The sequence below is a fragment of the Lactuca serriola genome, chromosome 5, assembly GCF_051521515.1.
Source record: "Lactuca serriola cultivar US96UC23 chromosome 5, Lser_US96UC23_V15, whole genome shotgun sequence".
Taxonomy (NCBI): Eukaryota; Viridiplantae; Streptophyta; class Magnoliopsida; order Asterales; family Asteraceae; genus Lactuca; species Lactuca serriola.
In genome coordinates this window covers 136,778,519-136,802,153 of record NC_136412.1, presented here as the reverse complement: position 1 = coordinate 136,802,153, position 23,635 = coordinate 136,778,519, and the positions used below count along the sequence as shown (strand labels likewise).

General features: G+C 38.4%; 1 protein-coding gene across 1 annotated transcript in view; it reads left to right on the top strand.

Moving 5' to 3' along the window:
* LOC145051262 (uncharacterized) overlaps nt 1-23,635 on the top strand; it is a 24,844-nt gene continuing 1,209 nt past the window's right edge. The window contains exons 1-5 of the mRNA XM_078999337.1: nt 1-1,244; nt 1,445-1,560; nt 1,642-1,966; nt 2,095-2,277; nt 2,434-2,534. Coding sequence (XP_078855463.1) covers nt 195-1,244; nt 1,445-1,560; nt 1,642-1,966; nt 2,095-2,277; nt 2,434-2,534 — 1,775 coding nt within the window. The 5' untranslated portion in view covers nt 1-194. The remainder of the gene's footprint in view (nt 1,245-1,444; nt 1,561-1,641; nt 1,967-2,094; nt 2,278-2,433; nt 2,535-23,635) is intronic.

Here is a 23,635-nt window from a genome sequence, read left to right as displayed (position 1 = left end):
AGCTTGATAGAAATTAAGAGTGATTAATTAAATCTGTCAAAATCGCTATCAACTTTACCTGATTCAATCGTGCAATTAGGTGCATCTATTTTTACCGGCCAGATATTATTAAGCAACCCGCAGGAAGCCAGGAATACAAACAAGTTTTGCAGAACACCCTTCAGGTTTTGTGATTACCATCTAATTGTCAAGTAATGGAGGCCTTCTTGAAGGAGTTCCAACATCTTAAAATCCAGTTGGAAGAGATAAAGTCAGCCACCAGAAACTTTGATAAGAGCAACATTATAGGAAAAGGTGGATTTGGAAAAGTCTACCAAGGCGAAGCCTCCCATTCTATGGGGCAAAGCATTGTGGCTTTTAAGCGTCTGGATCGTAATTACGGACAAGGAGACCCGGAGTTCTTCAAAGAGATCCTGATGCTTTCTCGTTACACACATGAAAATCTCATCTCTCTCGTGGGATTTTGCGACGATGATGGTGAAAAGATCCTTGTGTATGAGCATGCATTTCATGGAAGCCTCGATAGCCATCTAAGTTCCAATACTCTCACGTGGAGACAACGCCTCAAGATATGTCTTGCGGCGGCAAAGGGACTAAGCTACCTTCATGATCCAAATGGGACACAACAAAGACTTATCCATCGTGACATAAAAAGTTCAAACATTCTGCTTGATGCGAACTGGAATGCTAAAGTCTCGGACATGGGACTATCAAAAATAGGACCTGCTAATCAGCAACACACCTTTCTTGTCTCGAATGTTGTAGGTACCTTTGGGTACATAGATCCATTGTATATGGAGACCAGCATCCTAACTAAAGAGTCGGATGTATTCTCTTTTGGTGTGGTCTTGTTTGAAGTATTGTGTGGGAGACTATGCTTTCAATATAACAATGGTCATTTGCAGAGTTTAGTGCAAATGTGGAAAAAAAGCTACAAACAAAAGAAATTAGATCAGATTATCTTTCAAGTTCTGAAGCAACACATGGATCCAAGTTCATTGGAAACATTTTCAGACATTGCCTACAGATGTTTACAGAAATCTCGTGAAGAACGGCCAAAGATGTCTCATGTTGTGGAAAAACTTGAGATTGCACTTCGGTTTCAGGAGATTTGTGAAGTGGTGGAATCCCATGTGGACTATGAAGAGATTAGTATGTATGCGATACCTCCTGTGGTCTACGGATCCGAACAAGAACTAAAGATGCATCTCTCCAAAGGAATCTTTGTTAACAATGGCAAAACGGTAATTAGCCTTTGATTTTATAATTTGTTTAATACTATAGCTTAATTTTTCAGAAGATTAAAACTAAATAATTCTTCTGAAGTGTACATTTCGACTATATTCCATTGAGCTACCAATATCTTGGTTCTCCAAATCTTTAGTGTCATAAAAATACTCATATCCTACATGAACCCAACTAATTTGGCTCTTTTATTGGACAGTGGTTTTTGCTAAATAAGAATGGTGAACACTGTGAAATGATATCTGCAGCCGAATGTTTAATTCCTATTCACTCAGTATCTCCGGAGCATGCTGATTATGGTCCAAACAAATCAAGGTTTCTAATTTGTTTCTAGGTTGGTTAGACTATTTTATGAGATATAATCAGATATTCATTGTTGCATCTTTGATTGTGCAGATTTGTATTTGACTACTATTCACCATTTTGTTGGAAATTCAAAACACGAGTCAGAACGCAATTTTTGTCACCACATGTAGCATACACACTAAACCTTGTGTTCGATATTTCCTACGGAAGGAAGGACTACTTAGGCCTCAGTTACATTCTGGCTGGGGAGACAAAATCTTCCACTTCGTATCTTGCAGAGAAGAGAGAAGATGGATGGTTGATGGCTGAATTGTATCAGTTTACTAGTGACAGTAGGAATGTTGATCTTGAAATTACATTTGAATGCCGATACCCGTTGCTAGTAGAAGGCATCGAGTTTCAGCCTTTGGAGAGAGTATGCGGGTTTAGTCAATTAAATCATTTTTCCTATTTTTCTTTTAGTGTTTCAAACAATTCCAAGAATATAAACAGCGTTGAGAATAAAGGTTTTGTTCCATAGTCAATAATGCGTAAGTTTTATAGGCGGAACATCATGTGTTAGAGGATGAAGATGTGGATATGCAAACAGACACATATTGGGAACAAAAAATACCAAATGATTATGAAGACGTAATCAAGTTGGCAAGATATCCTGTGGAATGGACAACAAAGAAGGAACTCTACTATATTCTTTGTCAAGGGTTCCCAATCAAGAATGGTGAAGAGGTATATTTTATATAAATGATTCGTGCCTATCATTTTTGAGACATTCTTAAATGTTTATCATATGTAGCTATTGTGGAGCATATGATTATTAGTTAAAATGGAAGAACGACAGTTTAAAATTCCAATACAAGTACTTATGAATTTATTTGTTGACAGTGGTTTTCTCTTGGAAAAAATGGGAAGAAATGTTACATGCTACCAGCAACAGCAGCTTTGGGATCTGGAGCGTGGACATGGCAGTCTTTATCAGAATCAAGGTTTTTTCGTATATCTCTTCCCTGTTTTCTCGTAGCTATTTGTATGTTTTGCGTATGCATGCACCACAAGGTTTAGATCTTTGGATAAGGGATACCTACGTATCTAGGGGTGTAAACGAGCTGCCTGTCTAGCTTGAATGCTCTGCTCATTCCGAGACTTGTATACAGAACTCGAGCTCCGTTCGTGAATGTTTAAACAAGTTTGGGCTCAGCTCGGCATCGACTTGTTTGGCAAGCCTAAACAAGCCAAAGCTCCACTAGAGCTTGACATCATCTCGCGAAACTGTTAAAGTTAAATCTCTTTTATATCATTTCAACGAAAAAATAAATTCAAAAATACAACTCATATCATGTTACAAAGTAGACAAAATTACATAAATGGTTTACCAAAAGTCATAAGCTCGGTCTCTGTAACACTTTTTGACGTAAATGGTCCCTATAATTTGTAAAACTTGCATTGATGGTTATACCAACGCCCTACATTTTCAGTGGTTAAAAACCAAATTCGTGAGAGTATTTTCGTTTTTTTAGATATAAAAGGGACTGATTTTGTGACATTTGCTAAACCATAAAGACTATTTATGTAATTTGTCTTAAAAAAATACAATGGTTAGAAAATGAAAATTATGACTTCCCCCTTCTCCTTATGTGTCAAAGCCTTTAATATTTAAAATCTTAACGATATTAATAGTAAAAAAATTTAAAAAGCATATTTAAAAAAAACTAATAAAATAAAATATATTTTTAGCATAGTGTAAAAAAAATTTCAAACAAATTATATGTTTTTTTTACATATTTGTTTTACATAAAATATTTTTTTTTATGTATTTAAAAAATATGTTTTTGTATAATATGTTATTATATTGCTATGATCGTAAAACATGTTTCACGTTTTCATAAAAAAAATCACGTAAAAATATGTTTTTTTTACGTATTTATTTTATGTAAAATATGTTTTCATGTACTTAAAAATATGTTTCCGTATAATATATTATTACGTTGTTATAACCTAAAATATACTTTTACGTTATGTTAACAATAATACTTGTTGTTTTCGTATAAACCAACTAAACTCATTAAAAGTATATTTTCGAATTATAACAACTAATAACATCTTATGCGAAAACTTATTATTTAAATACATAAAGAAAAAACATATTTTATATAAAATAAATACGTAACAAAAAAACAGATTTTTTTTCACGTGAAATGAAGCAAAAAATTTTTTTTTATGAAAAACGTTAAAATATGTTTTAGGATTATACCAGTGTAATACCATATTATAAGAAAACATATATTTTAAATACATAAAAAATTATATTTGACGTAAAACAAATACATCGAAAAAAACATATAAATTGTTTGTAAAAAATATTTTTTTACAATACGCTAAAACTTTCTTTTGTTTTATATATATATATATATATATATATATATATATATATATATATATATATATATATATATATATATATATATATATATATATATATGATTTTTTTAACATTTTACGTATTGTAAATTTATTTTAGGAAATATAAAACGACTGTGCCTTTAGCTTGGTGGCTAAAGGCTTTGGCTGATAAGGGCCAGAAGGATAAGGTCCCGAGTTTGAATCTTTTTCCCTTCATTTCTAGAATTTTTATTATTTTAAGACATATTACATATATGGTCCCTATGGTTTACCAAATGTCACGAATTCAATCCCTCTTATACCTAAAAAGACAAAAATACCCTAATGAATTTAGTCCATAATGTATGAAAATGGACGGTTATAACGACCTAAATATCATGATAAATTTTTTAATTTTTAAACAAAATAATATAATCATAAAATTGTTCCAAAACATCCACATAGTACAATTTCAAAATCATCAGAGTAGTAATATTAAAAGTGCGAAAATCTTGACAGAAGAATGTTGTGTCATCACCCCAGGCCCTTGTCCTTAGTACCAGATGTACCTGGAACATTAACTGAAAACCGTAAGCACAAAACTTAGTGAGTTCCCCAAAGTACCACATATCATACATAAATAAGTAAATGTTATGGGCCATATCAAAGTCTTACAAGCACTTCCTACCATGGGCCAAATCATGGTCTTCCCTTGCAATGCTGAGGGCCAAATCTCATTCTTCCATACAAGCACCAGATCCTGATCTTTCATACAAGTTCCATGGGCCAAATCCTGGTCTTTCATACAATTGTCAAGGGCCAGATCCTGGTCTTTCATACAAATATATCACAAAGACAACTAACATCCTATATCATAAATAATGGGCCGGCCTTGATGCCTTCCAACAATTGATATAGTGAGAAAACATACCTTAGTCCGCTGATAAATAACTAGATGCTCGACTGCAAAACCAGAAGATCCCTCACCAAGCATAAACAAATAACCCAAATTAAATTAGGTTATAAACCATAACCGTGCGTCTAAATCCCAAACCTAAACTCCTAGGGTAAAAGACCATTTTTACCCTTCCAATAATGGGCCTAACCAATGTTATCCTAATAAACCAATAATGGCCCTCAAGGCCGAAAAAGGCCCAACTCATACAACTTAAGGTCCGATGACAAAATCTTGAGGCCCACTCATGCTTCAACAGTCTAAGGCCGAAAACTTAACCAAGGCACAAAAGTCCAAAGCCCAACCGAATATCAAAAGCCCACAAAGCCACAACAAGACATTCACCCGGCGTACGCGACCCATCACTAATACGCGCAACGTACTAGGCTACTTGCCACCCAAAGCCATTTGGTGCTTAATCCATTCAGCCATAAGGTCAAACTCTCGGATCTCTTCCATTTTAGGGTTATAATATGTAAAGTTTGCAACTTTAACCTTTAGTATGTCTTAATGGAACCCAACATCCATTTTGTCCAACAATACTCGTAATAAGGACTCAAAATCTTGCATGGACTAATAACAACCATCAAGATGACATTTTTATGCATCATGAACAACAAAGAGGCTGAGATCTAACATATATAACTCCTGGAGTTACTCAAACTCACAAGGAGAACCGATAGGACCAAACAAAGCTCATAAACTAACCGTATTCTCAAATTATCATAATGATTCATCAAGGTAAGAAATTTATACCTTCTAAAGCTCCCAAAGTTGATGAAGACTCTAGATCTAAAAGCTTAACCTCCACAAATCCTTGGTCTCCAAGTTCCTTCTTCTTGAATACACAAAAAAATGCCACAAAATCACTTTCAAAGCTTAAGAACACTCAAAGGATGAACTAGGGCTTGAATGGGACGAAATGAAAAATGGAGGTTGATGAGGGTAGAGGTCCAAAGGCTATACTAATGTTTAAATACGGTTCAAACCCTAAAAATTAGGGTTTGACCCTGGCAGTCGTACACCCTTTGTACACCACATATGCCCATCGTACGTGGTTAAACCCTGCCCATCTGAAAAGTAATCCTGAAAGGTCCAATAAATCAGGGGCCCAACTTGCCCCACTTCCAGAACCGGATGACACCTTTCCAAGGTGACACCTTCAGCAACACCAAGTCCCCTACCTGAAACTCAAGGTCCGAACGTCGACGATCAACATAACACTTTTGTCAACTTTATGCAACTCATAACTTGTCGCGCACCTGTTGAATCAACTTTGTGGTCTTACGCACCACCTCGGTGTTTCCCATGACTTGGTAACCAACCTCCCCCCAACAAACCGAGGTCCTACACCTCTTCTCGTACAACATTCAAATGGTGGGTAGTCAATACTGGCATGATAATTGTTGTTGTAAGAGAACTCGACTAGTGGAAGGTAAGTATCCCAACAACTTCCAAAATCAAACACACAAGCTCTAAGTATATCCTCGAGCGTTTGGATCATCCGCTCGCTCTGTCCGTCAGTCTTTGGGTGGTATGTTGTACAGAAATGCAACTGAGTACCCAACACTTCGTGAAATTTCCTCCAAAATCTGGAGCTGAAACGAACATCCTGATTCGAAACCACCGAAATAGGCACCTCGTGCTAAACCACCACCTCTCGAAAATAAATATCAGCTAACTTTTCCACGGATATGCTATCAGCAATCGGTATGAAATGCGCACTTTTGGTCAACCTGTCCATAATGACCCGGATAGAGTCAACACTACATGTCGTCCTTGGCAATTTTGTGATAAAGTCCATGGTAATCTCTTCCCACTTCCACATGGTAATCTCTTCCCGATGTGGGAACCCAAACTCTACTACACTACATCAACAACCCCCGACTATCTATGACAAATAAAGGAATTTGTCCCCTAGTCCGCTCAGTCTTCCAATTTCCCTTTTTCAATCCCTCCACATGATCCTTCTTGATAAAATCCATCAAAGGTGAAGTGACAGCCCAAATCACCAGCCACCACATTGGCCTTTCCAGGGTGGTACAGGATCTCACAATCATAATCCCTTACCACATCCAACCATCTACGCTGTCACATATTCAGATTCGACTGGTCTATTAGATACCTCAAACTATTGTGATATGTGTAGATAGTATATCGAACCCCATACATATAATGTCTCCAGATCTTGAGTGCAAACATCACGACCCCCAACTGCAAATCATGAGTCGGGTAGTTCGCCTCATGAGGCTTCAACTACCTTGAGGTGTGAGCAATCACGTGACCTCTCTGCATAAGGACATCTCCCAAACCTAAAATAGAAGCATCACAATAAACCACAAAGTAATCCATACCCTCGGGAAGAGCGAGGATCGGGGCCTCGCATAATCTCTGCCTCAGTGCCTCAAAAGCTAACTGCTGCTCGGATCCCCATCAAAAAGTGACATTCTTCTTCGTCAAGCGAGTCAATGGCACTGCAATCTTGGAGAAATTATGGATAAATCTCTGATAATAACCTGCAAGACTCCAAAAGCTCTGGATCTCAGATGGGTTCCTCGGAACTTCTTATGACATTTGTTAATCCATAGTGACCATTTATGTAATTTTTCAACAAAGTATTTTTCCATGAATGAACCATATAGCCTTTGCATATTATTAAATAATCAAAATAAAAACTCTACCAATATACAAATACAATTGGCTATGCTCAATAACTAATTGGACTATAACATTATACAACATAATATATAAATAGTACGTGTACGATGAACATCTCTTATAGTCAAAATGGGAGGTCTTCAATGGACGTTCACATTAGATATAAAGTCAAGAAAAAGAGAAAAGAGAAGACGGGAGACCTTTGGTGAAGATGTTAGTGTACTGAGATGAAGAGGGAACGTGAAGTAGATGAATCTATCCCATGGAAACTTTTTCACGAACAAAAAAGATATCGATCTCAATATGTTTGGTGTATTGGTTTTGAACAAGATTCATATACAAATAAACAACAATGACATTATCACAGTGTAACATAGTAGCAGAACGAAGAGAATTTAGACCGTGGATTGTGAATAAGTTGCTTAGGAAGCCTGTAGACGAAGCAGTCAAAACAATGTCATCAACATAAAGGAGGAGATATTCCATCTAATCATCCGATGAACTGAGAAAATCTGCAGTACCATATATGGGGGCCTGTTTGAGACGATAGAAGGATCTCTAAATAAGGAAAAAATGATATAGATCCTTCGGGTCTTTGAATCCCGGAGGCTGGTGCATGTAGACTGTTTCTTGGAGGTAACCATGAGGAAACGCATTCTTCACATCCAATGAACATTCCAGTGATAACAAAGAGCCAACTATAAGACAATCCAAATAATCGTCGGTTTGACAACCTGGCTAAAGGTCTCATCACAATCTATACTGGGTCGTTGACTGCGACAATTAGCAACTAACATCGCCTTTTATCGAGCTAAAAATACGTCTTCGTTAAGCTTCTTTTTAAAAAAAATCAAATGCAATCAACCATGTTAGCATTAGAGGGCCAAGGTACAAGTACCCAAGTTCTATCAGAAATAAGTGTGTCATATTCATCTTTCATGGTATTTAACTAGTAAGGATCTCGAAAGGCATGGGCATAAGAGCACAAAACATAAGATTGAAATGCGGATGATGCAATATCAGTGTGAAAGTGAAGTGTTTGTATGGGTTTGTGAATACAGTGAGATACACGGGTGGACATCGAGTGAATATGGGTGGCTACCAGTGTCACATGAGGAAGCCAAGAGGTAGGATGAGGCTACATAGGCGATATAACACCCATAAAATTTATGAAAAATTTAAACTTTTTTTAAAACATTCAAAATCTTCATTGTTTACAAATTGTTTCCAAAATAAGATTCATATCATAGATATCCCAAAATTGTGAAATAAAAACATGAGGAGGTGCATCATCATGCCTTCGCCTTCCTGCGATCCTGAGAAGTACCTGAAACATAATCCAACCACTGTAAGCCCAAAGCTTAGTGAGTTTCCCCCAAAATACCAATACATAACAAATAACACAATATAATAACAACATGAAATGGGTCCACAGTTTTACAGAATGGATTACCCCTGAGCACAAAACATAAGTTTGGATTGCCTTATAGTCCCACAACTTATGTCTGGCTTGCTCCCGACCTGGTCATTCAATAGACTAAATACTACTAAGCCCTCAATACGTATCTGGCATGGTTGACCCAACCCTCAGCTCATATATGGAATGCTCATGAGTCCTCAGTATGAGTTTGGCATACCCTCCCTGGCCCTCATCTCATATCTGGCATACTCCTGGATTTGTTGAATACACCACAAAGCAGTACAACCTCAACCCAAACCACATAATATGTCGAAATATAATAGATAATATCGTAAACAGGTAAACAGGCAATCACAGGCAGTCCTACAGATCTACCAGACTAGCATAGAAAGACTAGCATGCATAACTATAACATACTCAACATGTCAGCAATATCATGTTATCAAACCAATGGGTCGGCCTTGGTTCCTTCGACCCGAAAGTATAGTAAGGAAGACTCACCTCACAAGCAGCTGAACTGATAAGATCTAACTCTAAAACTCAACTCCCGAATCAAAGCCAACAACCATCATGACAAACCCATCAAAACCTCAAAATACCCAAAATGCCCTCAAAAGTCAAACTTGATCAACCATGGTCAAAGTCAAAGTCGATAGTCAAGGTCAACAGCCCATGTTGACTAAACTCGTCGAGTGTACATACCAACTTGTCGAGTTTCTTCAGTACTTAGAGAAATGGGGAAAATCCGATCCAACTCACCGAATTATCAGGACAACTCGTCGAGTTCCTACAGTTTCCAAAAAAGCAGGAAAACCCGGTTCAACTTGTCAAGTTGTCAGGACAACTCGTCGTGTTTTCCCGGCTTGACTCATTCAGTCCTTTTTCATCCCTACTAATGCTCAAGAATGTGGATCTAGAACCCAATAGCTGAAAAACCATGTAAAGTTGCTAACTTTATGTCCATGCATAACACCAAGAGGCTAAAACACTCAAAGAAGGCTTATTCGGGGACTTAGAACATGAAGGAAGCCTAAATCTAGATAAAGCATGAAACTTTAAGCCCAAGAGGCCACAAAATGTCTAGATCTGAAGTTATAACTTCATGACATGCTCAAAGCAAGAACAAACATGTAAATGAGCCAAATATGACAATAAACTTCCAAGGAAGAGATCTAAGCAATAGATAAGCAAGTTTTCGACTTTTTTCCTCAAAAGAGTAGCTAAACTAAAGAAGATTTTGGATCTAAAGCTTCCCCCTTCAAGTTATGCACCACCAATTTCAAGCTTTTTCAAAAGAACACCCACAAAGCACTCTTTAAGCTCACACACACTCAAAAATAGGAGAGAAAACACGAGGCTAGGGTTTATGGACATAGGGGCGATTAGGGAGGCCAACAATGGGACTTAAGGCCTTTAAATAGGGTACAACAACCTAAAAATTAGGGTTTCATATTCAGCCACCAACTCGTCGGCTTTTCTTCTCCAACTCGTCGAGTTGGTCCAAAATGATCCGCGACCCATAAACTTTCAACAGGTCGAGTTGAGGCCATCAACACGACGAGTTCCAAGGAAAAATTTCCTTTATAAACATAAAATTCTCATATCTGGGAATCGGGATGTTACAACTCTCCCCTACTTGAACTAGGTTTCGTCCTTGAAGCCTGATGCGGTGAACAAATCCGGATAATTCTCTCGCATCTCAGCCTCCGGCTCTCAGGTCCATTTGGATCATCTCCAATGCAGCTACTATTCCTTTACCAAAGGTACCTCCTTGTTATGCAAAACCTTCACCTTTCTTTCCAAAATAGCCACCGGCCACTCAACATAGTTCAGACGCTCATCAACCTGAATGTCATCCAATGATACCACCACATCCTAGTCCAATATGCACTTTCACAACTGTGAAACGTGGAAGATGCTATGAATTTGACGGAGCTCCTCCGGAAGATCCAATCTGTATGCAACCTTGCCAACCCTCCTGAATGGTCCAATATATCAATAGCTCAACTTCCCCCTCTTCCTAAAGCGAATCACACCCTTCCAGGGTGAGAACTTCAACAACACCATGCCACCGACCTGAAACTCCAACTCAGATCGGTGCCGGTCGACATGGCTCTTCTATCAACTCTGAGAAGTTTGCAATCTATGCCAGATCTGCTGAATCATCTCTGTAGTCTACAGAATCACCTTGGTACGACCCATGACCCTGTGGCCAAACTCGCCCCAACAGACTAGGGTACGACACCTCTACCCACATAACAACTCATAAGGCGAAGCACAAACATTGGAGTGGAAACTGTTGTTGTGGGAGAACTCAGCAAGAGGTAGGTAGGAGTACCAGCTCCCACCAAAATCAATGACGCATGATCGCAACATATCCTCGAGAGTCTGAATAGTTTGCTCGCTCTGGCCATCGGTCTGCGTATGATAAGTTGTGCTGAAATACAGCCTCGTGCCCAGTTCCTCGTGGAACTTCTACCAGAAACGGGAGGTGAGCCGAACATCACAGTCTTAAACAATAGAGACTGGAACCCCATGATGAGAAACGATCTCATAAATATACACATCGGGCAGCTTCTCGGCCGAGTAGCTCTCCCGAATTGCTATAAAATGGTTACTCTTGGTTAATCATTCCAAAATGACCCGGATAGCATGAAAACTGCCTTCTTCGGCAACTGTCTGATGAAATCCATCGAAATCTATTCCCATTTCCACATGGGAACCTCCAGAGGCGGCAGCTTGCCATGCGTCCTCTGATACTCGGCGTTGACCATCCTGCAGGTCAAACACCTCTCAACATACCAAGCGATCTCTCTCTTCATGCACAACCACCAGTAACTCAGTCTCAGATCCCGATACATCTTAGTGGCCCCTAAATGGATATAAAAGCAAGACTTATGAGCCTCCTCCAATACAATCTGTCTGACCCCACCAGACATAGGAACCCATAGTCAACCACAATGGGTCAACAAACCATGAGTATCCGGCACAAATCTGGTGATCTCACCCCTAATCCTCTTAATCTTCCAATTCTCCACTCAAACACCCTTAGATTGAGCATCCCTAATACAAACCACAAGTGCAGAATCCATAGATATCCTCATACATGCCACCTCAACAGAAGGTCCAACCGACTTGCGGCCTAGGGCATCCGCCAACACGTTCGCTTTACCCGGATGGTAAAGGATCTTGCAGTCATAATCCTTGACAACGTCTAGCCACCTGTGCTGCCTCATGTTCAGGTTTGGCTGGTCTATAGTATGCCTCAAACTCTTGTGATCCGTGTAGATAGTATAGTGAACCCCATAAAGATAATGCCTCCAAATCTTGTGAGCGAAAACCACTGCTCCCAGCTCAAGATCATGTGTGGGGTATCTCGTCTCATGCAGCTTCAGCTGCCGTGAAGCATAAGATATCACTCGTCCTCTTTGCATGAGGACTGCCCCCAAACCGGTGATGGATGCCTCACAGAAAACTACAAAATCATCAATCCCCCTTTCCTCGTCATACGAGTGAGGGGTACTACAATCATGGAGAAATCCTGAATGAATCATCGATAGTACCCTGCCAAACCCAGGAAACTCCTGATATCCGAGGGAGACTTCAAAACCTCCCACTGCATCACCGCCTCGATTATGGCCGGATCGACCAAAATCCCATCTTGGTTAACGAGGTGTCCAAGGAACTGCACCTCTCGTAACCAAAACTCACACTTCGAGAACTTAACATAAAGCCATTCTCCCTCCAAAACCCCTAGAAGCTCGCGAAGATGCTCGTCATGCTGCTCACTAGTCTTGGAATATACAAAAATATCATCAATACACACGATAACCGAGCAATCGAGCATCAACCTGCATACCCGATACATTAAATCCATGAATACTACAGGTGCATTTGTGAGCCCAAATGACATCACCACGAACTCCTAATGCCCATAACGAGTCCGGAATGCGTTCTTCTCCACATCCTCCTCCCTCACCCTAACCTGATGGTACCATGACCTCAGATCTATCTTGGAGAAACAAGATGCTCCCTGCAACTCATTGAAGATATCATCAATCCGCGGGAGGGGATAACGGTTCTTTAGCGTTAACCTGTGCAGCTCCCTATAATCAATGCACGTCCGGTGTGAACCATCCTTCTTCCTGACAAATAAAATCGGAGCTCTCAACGAAGAACTGCTCGGACGGATGAACTGCTCGCCTAGCAGCTCCTGCAGCTGAGATGACAGCTCTTGCATCTCAGGCGGTGCCAATCGGCACGTCGCCTTGGCAATAGGGGCCGCACCTGGCACAAGGTCAATCCTGAAATCGACCGGCCTCTCAGGAGGCACACCGGGTAACTCCTCCGGAAATACATCAGCGAACTCCCTAACAATCGGAACATCAGCAACTGATACCTGGTCCCCAACCTGCGTATCCACCATATAAGCCAAATAAACTGTACACCCGTGCTGAATATACATCCGAGCCCTGACTGTCGAACAAAACCCTGAACCCAGCCTGGTGCCCTCTCCTTAAATAACCAATTCTCCCCCACTTGGGGTTCAAACTACCACACGCTAACCCTCGCAGTCGGTCATGGCACCGAAACGGCTCAGCCAATCCATACCCACTATCACATAGACGTTTCTCATAGGAATAGGAATCAAATTATTGGTAAAGATACTCGAAAATTCTCCAGAATGCAACCCTGATAAACTGAAACAGCAGAAACCCCATGTTCGTTGGCGACGGAAACTCGCAACAGACACTCCAACACCCTAAGGGCTAAGCAAACTCCCTACTAAAAGACTGAGAAACAAAGGACCGACTCACACTAAAGTTGAATAAACACAAGAGTAGGCAAAGAGTTCACTAAGAACGTACATAACATAGGTACAAACATATGAGCATAAAACAATCATAATCAATAATATAAAAGATAGAAACATACCAGTCACAATATTTGGTGCTGCTCTGGCCTCCTCGACGGTGAGCGGGAACGTGCAACCTCGAGCGCTCGTGGAATCCACCCTGCTCTGACTCCCATCACTGAGCCTCAATGTAGCTAGCGTTGGAGCACGCGCCGAACTGGCAGCGAACAAAGGACAGTTGTCCTTCACATGGCCAACCTGGTTACAATGATAGCAAATCTTGGAACTGAGTGTTGGAGCCTGCTAGTGGCAATCCTTCGCTATGTGACCCTTCCAGCCACAATAGTGGCACCCAAAAGATGACCGACAAGTACCCTCATGCGCCTTGTCGCACTCGTCACAAGTGCGGCCTTTCCGGCACTTAGATCTATCATCAACGATATTAAACCGCTTTGTTGCAGGTTATAAATATGTCGAGGCCTGCTTCTACTCTTTCAACTGAAGCTCCATCTCAAGCTCATGTCAGCTAGCGGCCTCCTGTAACTCCAACAAAGTATCACACCGTTGGGTAGAAACAAACTACCGAATATCCGTCTTGAGCATGCTCAAGTAACGGGTCATCTGAGCTTGCTCTGAAGCAAACTCAAGGGAAAACATGGCCCTCTCAGTAAACATCTGGGTGATCTTTGTTACTGACTCCAATCTCTTCCTCAACTCCAAAAACTCCTGAGCCAACCTCTCACGCTCCACCCGAGGAATGTAGCGATTATGAAATATCTCTCTGAACTGATCCCAAGATACCTTATCCCTCTTCTCATCAGAGTACGATCCCATAACAAGTCTCCACCAATACTTCACTCCGGAACTTAGAAGGTTCAGAGCGAACCTGACCTTCTAGTCAGCAGGGCAAGAACACGTGAAGAAACATCCCTCCACATCAGATAGCCACCTCATGGCTACAATTGGGTCCTGGACTCCATCGAAAGTCAGGGGCTTCGTATTAGCAAAGTGTTGATACTAAAAGGTACGCTCTGGCCCAACACCTGCAGCGACTATGACTGCGGAGGTTGCAGCAGCAACAGTCTCGACAATGGCTGCGTATCTCTCAGCAAAAAGCTCCATCATAGCGGTCTTTATAGACCCAAACATCTCCGAAATCTGACCCCGGACGATGGTTACAACCTCCTCATGGATGATCCTCCTAATCCTGGCATCAAAATACTCTAACCTCATCTGACTGTCAGCCCCTGATCCCGACCGGGATCCAATCTCAACTCGCCTCTAAGTCACCATACTGAAAATACAACATGAAGATATCAAATAATCGATATCAATAACGGGGAACCAACTCCCAATGAAGCCCTAGGGGTTGTGACTTCCTTGCTACGCGCATGGGTCCTGTGATTTTAGTAGTACGGGCCCATACTACCTTCCACACCTACCCGTGTTTGTCTCAAGGATCATCACACCACCCTAACAATACTCATAAGCATAGATGAACGCTCAGTCCTCACTCATAGAGGAAAGGCTAAATATCTCACTACTGGCTGACTGACCCGTCACTACTCATCCATGAAACTTCCACCAACCCTGCAGCACTCATGTATTCTAGCTAGGGGTGTGCATCAAACCGCACAAATTGCATAAACCGCTCCCACCGCACCACACCACACCGCATAATGTGGTTTTGGATGCACATGGTGCGGTTTGCGTTTTGTAGTTTTCATAAACCGCACTATGCGGTGCGGTTTATGGTTTATAGTTACCAAACCGCGGTTCAAACCGCACTGCAACATACCATATATATATATATATATATATATATATATATATATATATATATATATATATATATATATATATATATATAACACTATATGTTTACCACTTTTAATACCCTTAATAATGTTTATGAGATTGCGATTGATAAACATGAGTCAAAATGTGAAACCAAGTATATAAAAATTATGTGTTTACAATACCATAAGTTCATATTATAATTTTAAAACATTGTAAAATATTTTGATGTGATGCATCAAGAAGATGCTTATACAGGCAATTAATATTTTCTTCATAGAATATAAAGCACCACACACTTATGATGTTTAAAATTAAATTTAATATTTATATCTATGAAACCGCATAAACCGCAAAACCGCACCGCATAACGCAGTTTATAACTTTGCAGTGCGGTTTGTGGTTCCTAAAAATAACAAACCGCATATGCAGTGCGGTTTGCGGTTTTGAGTATAAACCGCACCGCGAACACTCCTAATTCTAGCAATACATAACACGGGACCCTATAGACATTCGAATGTCTGATCCTATCCTAAGCCCTTCATCCAACAAGAACAACAAATAAGGCCAAATCAAACATTCTCAGGCTATAAGATCGTAGTTATATATAACTGTAATGCATACACTAAGCAACTACAGTAATGATGTCAATTTCATAAAAGTAAGGCCCCAGGCTATCAGGCATCATATAATCAAGCAATTCTCTCATGCAATTCCTGAAGATCCTTAGCCTATCACTAGCATGTTGTTCTAACATATCACAATATCAATTATTAGTATTGTATTTTGGGGTCTACTTACTGGCTCTGGCTGATCGTACACATCACATCCTCCTTTAGTATTTTGAAAACCGTTTGAAAATCAATTTGAAAATCTTTTCATTAGTTTGAAACTGGATTCACATGAGTGTTCCTCCAATTCACTCAAACCAAGGCTCTGATACCAACTTGAAACACCCATAAAATTTATAAAAAATTTAAAACTTTTTTTAAAACATTCAAAATCATCATTTTTTACAAACTGTTTCCAAAATAAGATTCATATCATAGATATCCCAAAATCATGAAATAAAAACATGAGGAGGTGCATGATCACACCTTCGCCTTTCCAAAAAATATGCTAGGATTCTCGCTAGAACAGACACGCTAGCCGGCCAATGAGAGGAAAGAGAAAGAGGCTAGAAGATGAAGGCTTTGTGATTGATTATTTTTTTTTTTTACTTTTTTTCGAAATAAAAAAACACAACATTAGATGCTACCACTCCCTATCTTTTTTCTACCACTATCTTCATCTTATGTGGCTCAAAAAATCTGATGTGGCCTTAAAAAATCCTATGGGACAACATGTTAAAGATGCTACCACTTCTTCCAACCTATGAGGTCATTGTAAAAAAAATGACCAGCCGTAACATACATGCTAGTGTTCTGCCAAAATGAGAAACACATTGTATCATGATGGAGGGAGAGTTCAAGGTAATGTCAAGTAAAAGTGCAAAGGCCAAGGAAGCTACCATACAACCATGTACGGCCAAACCAGAAAAGATCATACATATATGATAGCTCGTAGATGTGACCAAAGGACAAAATAGAACATCTTGTCAATAACTAGGAAAAATATATGCATACGAAAACCAATGAAATAATATATATTCCAAAATTCTTTTATGTCATCGTCATCAACAAGAAAACAAGGAAATAGTGAAACCCCCAAAAATAATTCAAGTATTCTTTAATACAAATTATTGGTTGTTTTATTACAGAAAACATAAAACGTGGAAGTATAATCTAAAGATCGTTATCTCGAGTTCGGTTAAAAGAAAACTTAAACAAGAAGGATGATTACATACCTGCTTCCATGAAGATTTTCAGATCTAGATGGTGAAATGAGTTTTCTAGTTGATCTAAATAATTGTCTCTAATATCCCTTAGCAACCCCTAAACGGATTTTTTGTGTGTATTTGGTATGCTACTCATCACACACACACACACATATATATATATATATATATATATATATATATATATATATATATATATATATATATATATATATATATATATATATATGAAGATATACCCTAGTATTAGAGATCCAAGGGATATTGAGGATCTTGAGTCAAAACCGTGAATAAAATTATATGTTTATCCAATTGTTCCTTTATAATTATCTCTACTGTATATTCGTTTCCTAGTGTTTATCTAGGAATTCTTATCTTCATTTTAAATTGATGTGTGTGTGTGTCTATATATATATATATATATATATATATATATATATATATATATATATATATATATATATATATATATATATATATATTTGAATGATTGGATGAATCAAGAGAGAAAATCAGGAACCAAATTTGTTCCTATTTAAGAAATATTCGTTTTCTCTACGGTATCAGAGTGTGTCTTTTGATCCGCCGAATCCCTACTTTGAGAGACACCATGGATGGACTTGATGAAATCAAAGGCAGAGGTAAAGACAAGTTAATAAATCTGTCCTCAAATCCCGATTCACCTTACTTTGTTCATCCACCTGATTATCCACGACAGATACACGTGAATGATAGTTTGAATGACAATAACTACACAGATTGGTCATGGGACATGAGTGACTTCCTTGTTGCGGAAAATAGGGTTGGTTTCATCGATGGAACCATCCCAAAACTAGCAGAAGACTGAATAGAATATAAAGGATGGAAACGATCGTCATGCAATCATCAAATGGTGGATTACGACAACGATGGAGAAGGAGATCAAAGACAGTGTGAAGTGTGCAGCAAAAGCTAGGCAAATTTGGGAAGATCTCTAAGAAAGATTCAGAACGGAAAGCGCTCCAAGAGCATATCAACTTAAGAAAACTCTAACCAATATGTTACAAGATAAGCATTCAATCTCGTTATATTTTACAATGATGAGGGGAGTGTGGGATGAGATTGAATCAGTTTCACCCTTACCCAAGTGTACCTGTGGCAATTGTTCACACTGTAGAGTCTAAAGAGAAGGAGCGCATATATGAGTTTTTGATGGGTTTCAATGATAGTTTCGGAACCATAAAAACTCAAATCCTTAGCACTAAGCTTATGCTAATTTTATGAACCGTTTATCATCCAGTCGCTGAGGACGAGCAACAGATGAACATATCTGCCATAAGAAATCCGACTGTGGCTATTAAGGCTGCTGCATTTCAGATTCATGTATCGCAAAACATTAAAAGCAACTACTATGACAAGTGCATCAATCATGAAAATTTGAAGTGCAAACATTGTAATAAAATGGACATACCATCGAAGGGTGTTTTGACTTGGGTATATTTATTAAAACATAAATTAGATGCAATCCTCAAAAGGATTAGAAGATATAATGGAGGCGAGTTTGTCTCCAACAATATACGCAAATTCAACGAAGAACATGGCATCATCCTCAAGAAATCATGTATTCACACCCCACAATAAAAATAGGGTTGTTGAAAGGAAGCACGTACATTTGCTCGAAATAGCCAGATCCATTCGTTTCCAAGAAAGTCTTCCCATATAATTCTGGGGAGAGTGTGTCTTGACTCCACCTGTATCATAAGTAGACTTCCTTCACGGCAAGTGAAAAACAAGACACCATATGAAATATTGTTTGGAGGAAAACCTCAATACGAACACATGAGAGGTTTTAGGTGTTTAGTATATGTCAAAGATAATAAAGCTTGAAATGATAATTTTGAAGAAAGGGGGAGACCTTGTATTTTCGTCGGGTACCCACTAGCCCTGTCAAAAATACCCGTTACCCGAATTACCCACCCGATTTTTTCGGGTAACGGGTAAATCGGGTATCGGGTTAATTTTTTGGGGTAAGTGGGTAACCCGAATTTTTTTCGGGTCGGGTAAAGGGTAAGTTTTTTGGGTTTCGGTATACCCGGTTACCCGAAATATATATAAGAAATAATGTCCCTTTATGAGTTTATCTAACCCTCCCAATTCCAAATCCCAATTTCCCTCGTTGAGGCTCGTTCTATTTTCCCCACATCAAAAAACCCTCATACCTCGTCCGCTCTTCGTTGGTATTCTTCACTAATGGATGACTATATTGAAGTAGAAGATGAGACGATTAAAGTTGACAACCCAACCAATGATCAAGTTCCACAAGAAAATAGAAAAAAAAATAAAGAATTCAACCCAAGATCGAAAGTTTGGAAAGAATACTTGATATCTCAAATATTATTGAGTAAAAAATCTCAATGTTCAAAGTTTAGCACGACATACTTATTTCATTACATTTATTTTTAGGTGCCATTAAAAAATTTAAAAAAAAAATTAAAAATCGGGTAATACCCAAATTACCCTTACCCGACCCATTACCCGAATTACCCGAATTTAATTTGGGTAGGGTAACGGGTAAATTTTTTTATATGAAAAACCCGAATTACCCGAAACCCGAAAATTTTATCCGGTCAACACCCCTAGTACCCACAAGAGCAAAAAGGGTATCGTGTTTTTGATATTGAGGACAAGAAGATTCTAGTTTCTAGAGACGTTAAATTTATAGAGTGTTCATTTCCTTTCCAAAAAAATCGACGAAGACAATAATAAGAGTCATGTTGAAACGGTAGATTCCATGGATTTAAATCGTTCCAATGAATATATTGATCAGAATATAGCGAGTCCTAGGACTCCAGATAATTTTTCAGATTTCTTGGCCCAAAAAAACACACCAAGTGAGCCTTCCAGTCTGCATCGTACCTCAAATTCTGATGTTGTTCGAAGTGGGTCCGAAACAACCCAACATGATGAGCAGAATCCTGATCTTGTGTCTAATTCAGCTCACAATCGACATCCTAAACGAACTCGTACTAAGACATCTCGCCTACATGACTTTGAAGTTGACCTACCACCTTCCATAGACCATTCCCACTCTAATGACAATACCGTTTCATCGACGTTACATTACATTTCTCATTTTGTTTCTTATAAAAGTTTTAGTAACTCACATAAGGCTTTTTTGACTACCATATCTTCACAAGATGAGCCCAAACATTACTTTCAAGCAGTTAAAAGTCAATTTTTGTGAGATGCCATGAAAAAGGAAATCCAAGCCCTTGAGAATAACAACAGGTGGACCTTGACAACCACCACCCCCCCCCCCCCCGGAAAAGAAACTAATTGACTCAAAGTGGCTCTATAAAATTAAATAGAAGTTGTCTGGAGACGTTGAGTGCTACAAAGCAAGACTTCTTGCGAAGGATTTCACTCACATTGAAGGGATAGACTTTCGTGAGACGTTTGCACCCATAGCCAAACTTGTTACTTTGAGGACTATATTAGTTGTTGTTGTCCAAAAATGATGGACCATTCATCAACTCGATGTAAATAATCCCTTTTCACATGTAAATTTGGATGAAGAAGTTTACATGAAGATTGCACAAGGATTCGAAATGGAAGGAGATACTAGAGTATGTCGCCTTCATAAATCGTTATATGGTTTGCGTCAAGCTTCTAGAAATTGGCACAATAAATTTACCAAAACCCTCCTTCAAATTGGTTTCCAACATTCAAAGACAGATCATTCCTTTTTCGTTTACAAACAAAAGGACACATATATTGCAGCTCGCATCTATGTGGATGACGTTATACTTCTGGGAAATGATTATCAACTTATAACAAAGTAAATGCCTTTCTTGACAGTCGATTTAGTATCAAAAATTTGGGACCATTGAATTGTTTTCTTGGTATTGAAGTAGCTTGAACAGCAGATGGAGTTGTTCCCAATTAAAGAAAATATACTATAGATATACTCGTTGATTATGGTTTAGAAGGTTGCATACTGAATTCTTTTCCCATGGAACAAAACGTTCGTGTCACAACTGAAGATGAATCTCATTTGGCGGATGCGGGAAAATATAGCTGACTTGTTGGTTGACCCCTTTACTTATAGGTGATTCGACTTGATATCACCTTTATAGTCACATTAAGCCAGTTTCTTTCTGCTCCTCGGCAGACACATTGGAATGTTGCCCTCCGTGTCCTGCTTTACCTACACATGGTTAAAGCATCTTTATTCCTTCTAATGGTGACTTAAGGTTACTTGTGTATTGTGACTTAGATTGGCTTGGTTGTCCTTTCACAAGACGCTCCAAAACAGGTTATTTTATCACTCTTGGGGGTGCTACTATCTCGTGGAAAACATAGAACCAGTTTGTGGTATCTTGTTCTTCCGCTGAAGTTGTCGATCTGTAGCGACTACGATAAGTAAAATCTTGTGGCTTCATTGGCTTCTTCAAGATTTAGGGGCTACGTACTCAGAAAGGTTCTACAAAGCTTAATTGCGACAATCAAGCTGATCGTCATATTGAAAATAACCCAGTTTTCCAAGAAGGTACCGGGCATGCCGAAATGGATTGATATTTCGTTCGTGAACGCGTTGAATTTGGTGAAATCTTGTTGGCTGAAATATGGACCAAAGATCTACTTGCTGACATTTTCACCAAACCACCTGGGGCTAATCAATTTCGGTTGTTACTTGGCAAGATGGGCGTTTGCAATCTTTACGCTCCATCCTTAGGGAGAGTGAAGAAAATTACATGTTTATCCAGTTATTCATGTTTAATTATATCTCCTGTATTTTCGTTTCCTAGTGTTTATCAAGGAATTCTTATCTTTAGTTTAAACTGATGTGTGTGTGTGTGTATATTTGAATGATTGGATGAATCAAGAGAGAAAATCACCAAATTTGATCGTATTGAAGACACTTTGGTTTTCTTTAAAGCGAAAACTCAATCCACAAGAGACAAATAGATATCCTATAAAATAACTCTATCAACAATTTTATATTTTTACTATAATAATTACGTTTTAAATGATAACAAAATGCATACATTAATGTAATGGTTCCAAAATTATCTAACACATTTAACTTCAATTGACAACTCAGCAGACACTGTTAATATAAGTCTTAGAAGAATCATGTCCATATCTTAAATATAGTTATCTAATAAATTAATTTACAATTGATCCATTTTCCTGCCCCATTCCTTTTTTTTTTATGGAACAGCAAATCTATTCTGTTCTACTCCTATATAACACCTAAATCTCCACCTATGTCTCTCACGAGACTTGAACCCTCGACCTCAAGAAGGGAGGGCAACACCGGATACCGCTAGGCTAAACCAACAGATATACACCCAGCTTTCATATGACACTAAAAATGAAAACTAAACGTGTAACAAGGAAAAACAAGTAAAATTAAAGCAATGAGATCAAGAACTGTTGTAAAAGGGAGGATGAGTTTGTAAAGCATGGTCAGGAACTGACCTTACGTAACGGGGTACTAGAAAACGTTGACATCACATGTCTAAAGTCACTGTCCTTTGCTATATTTAATTGCTTTGGTTGGCCTTGGCCATCTGCAAAACATCACCATAAATCATCAGAAGCTAATAACATCTACTTTTCTAAAAGGAGACGATTGATATTAATCAGACCAGTACCTTGCAAAAGTATAAAACTATGTGCAAGAGATCAACGAAATGTGGCAAACTAGTATCTTTTAATACTTTTAATTGAACCAGTTTATATAATAGATATATAATAAATAATTATATATTATATGGATATACATCCGGTAAGAAATTTTTTTGTTAGGAAGGTAAGAAGTTTTTTTTACATATTTTTCTGACGAACAAAAAAATGAATCACTAGATGGTTCATTTGTAAGACGATTCACAAGAAAAAATTCTAAAAAAAACATCTTTATGATTTATTTTTAAGTAAATTAAGAAAAAATTCACTTTTATGACAATTTTAGTGAATGACAACAAAATCATTATATAAATGAATCATCGAGATGTTTTTTTGAGAATTTTTTCTTGTGAATCATCTTACAAATGAATCATCTAAGTATTCATTTTGTTTGTTCGCGAAAAAAATATGCAGAAAAAAAAACTTCTTATCTTCCTACCAAAAATTTCTTTCTTATTTGATCTTGAGTCTATATTATATAAACTAATAACAAAATAAGCTCAATATAGGATCGGG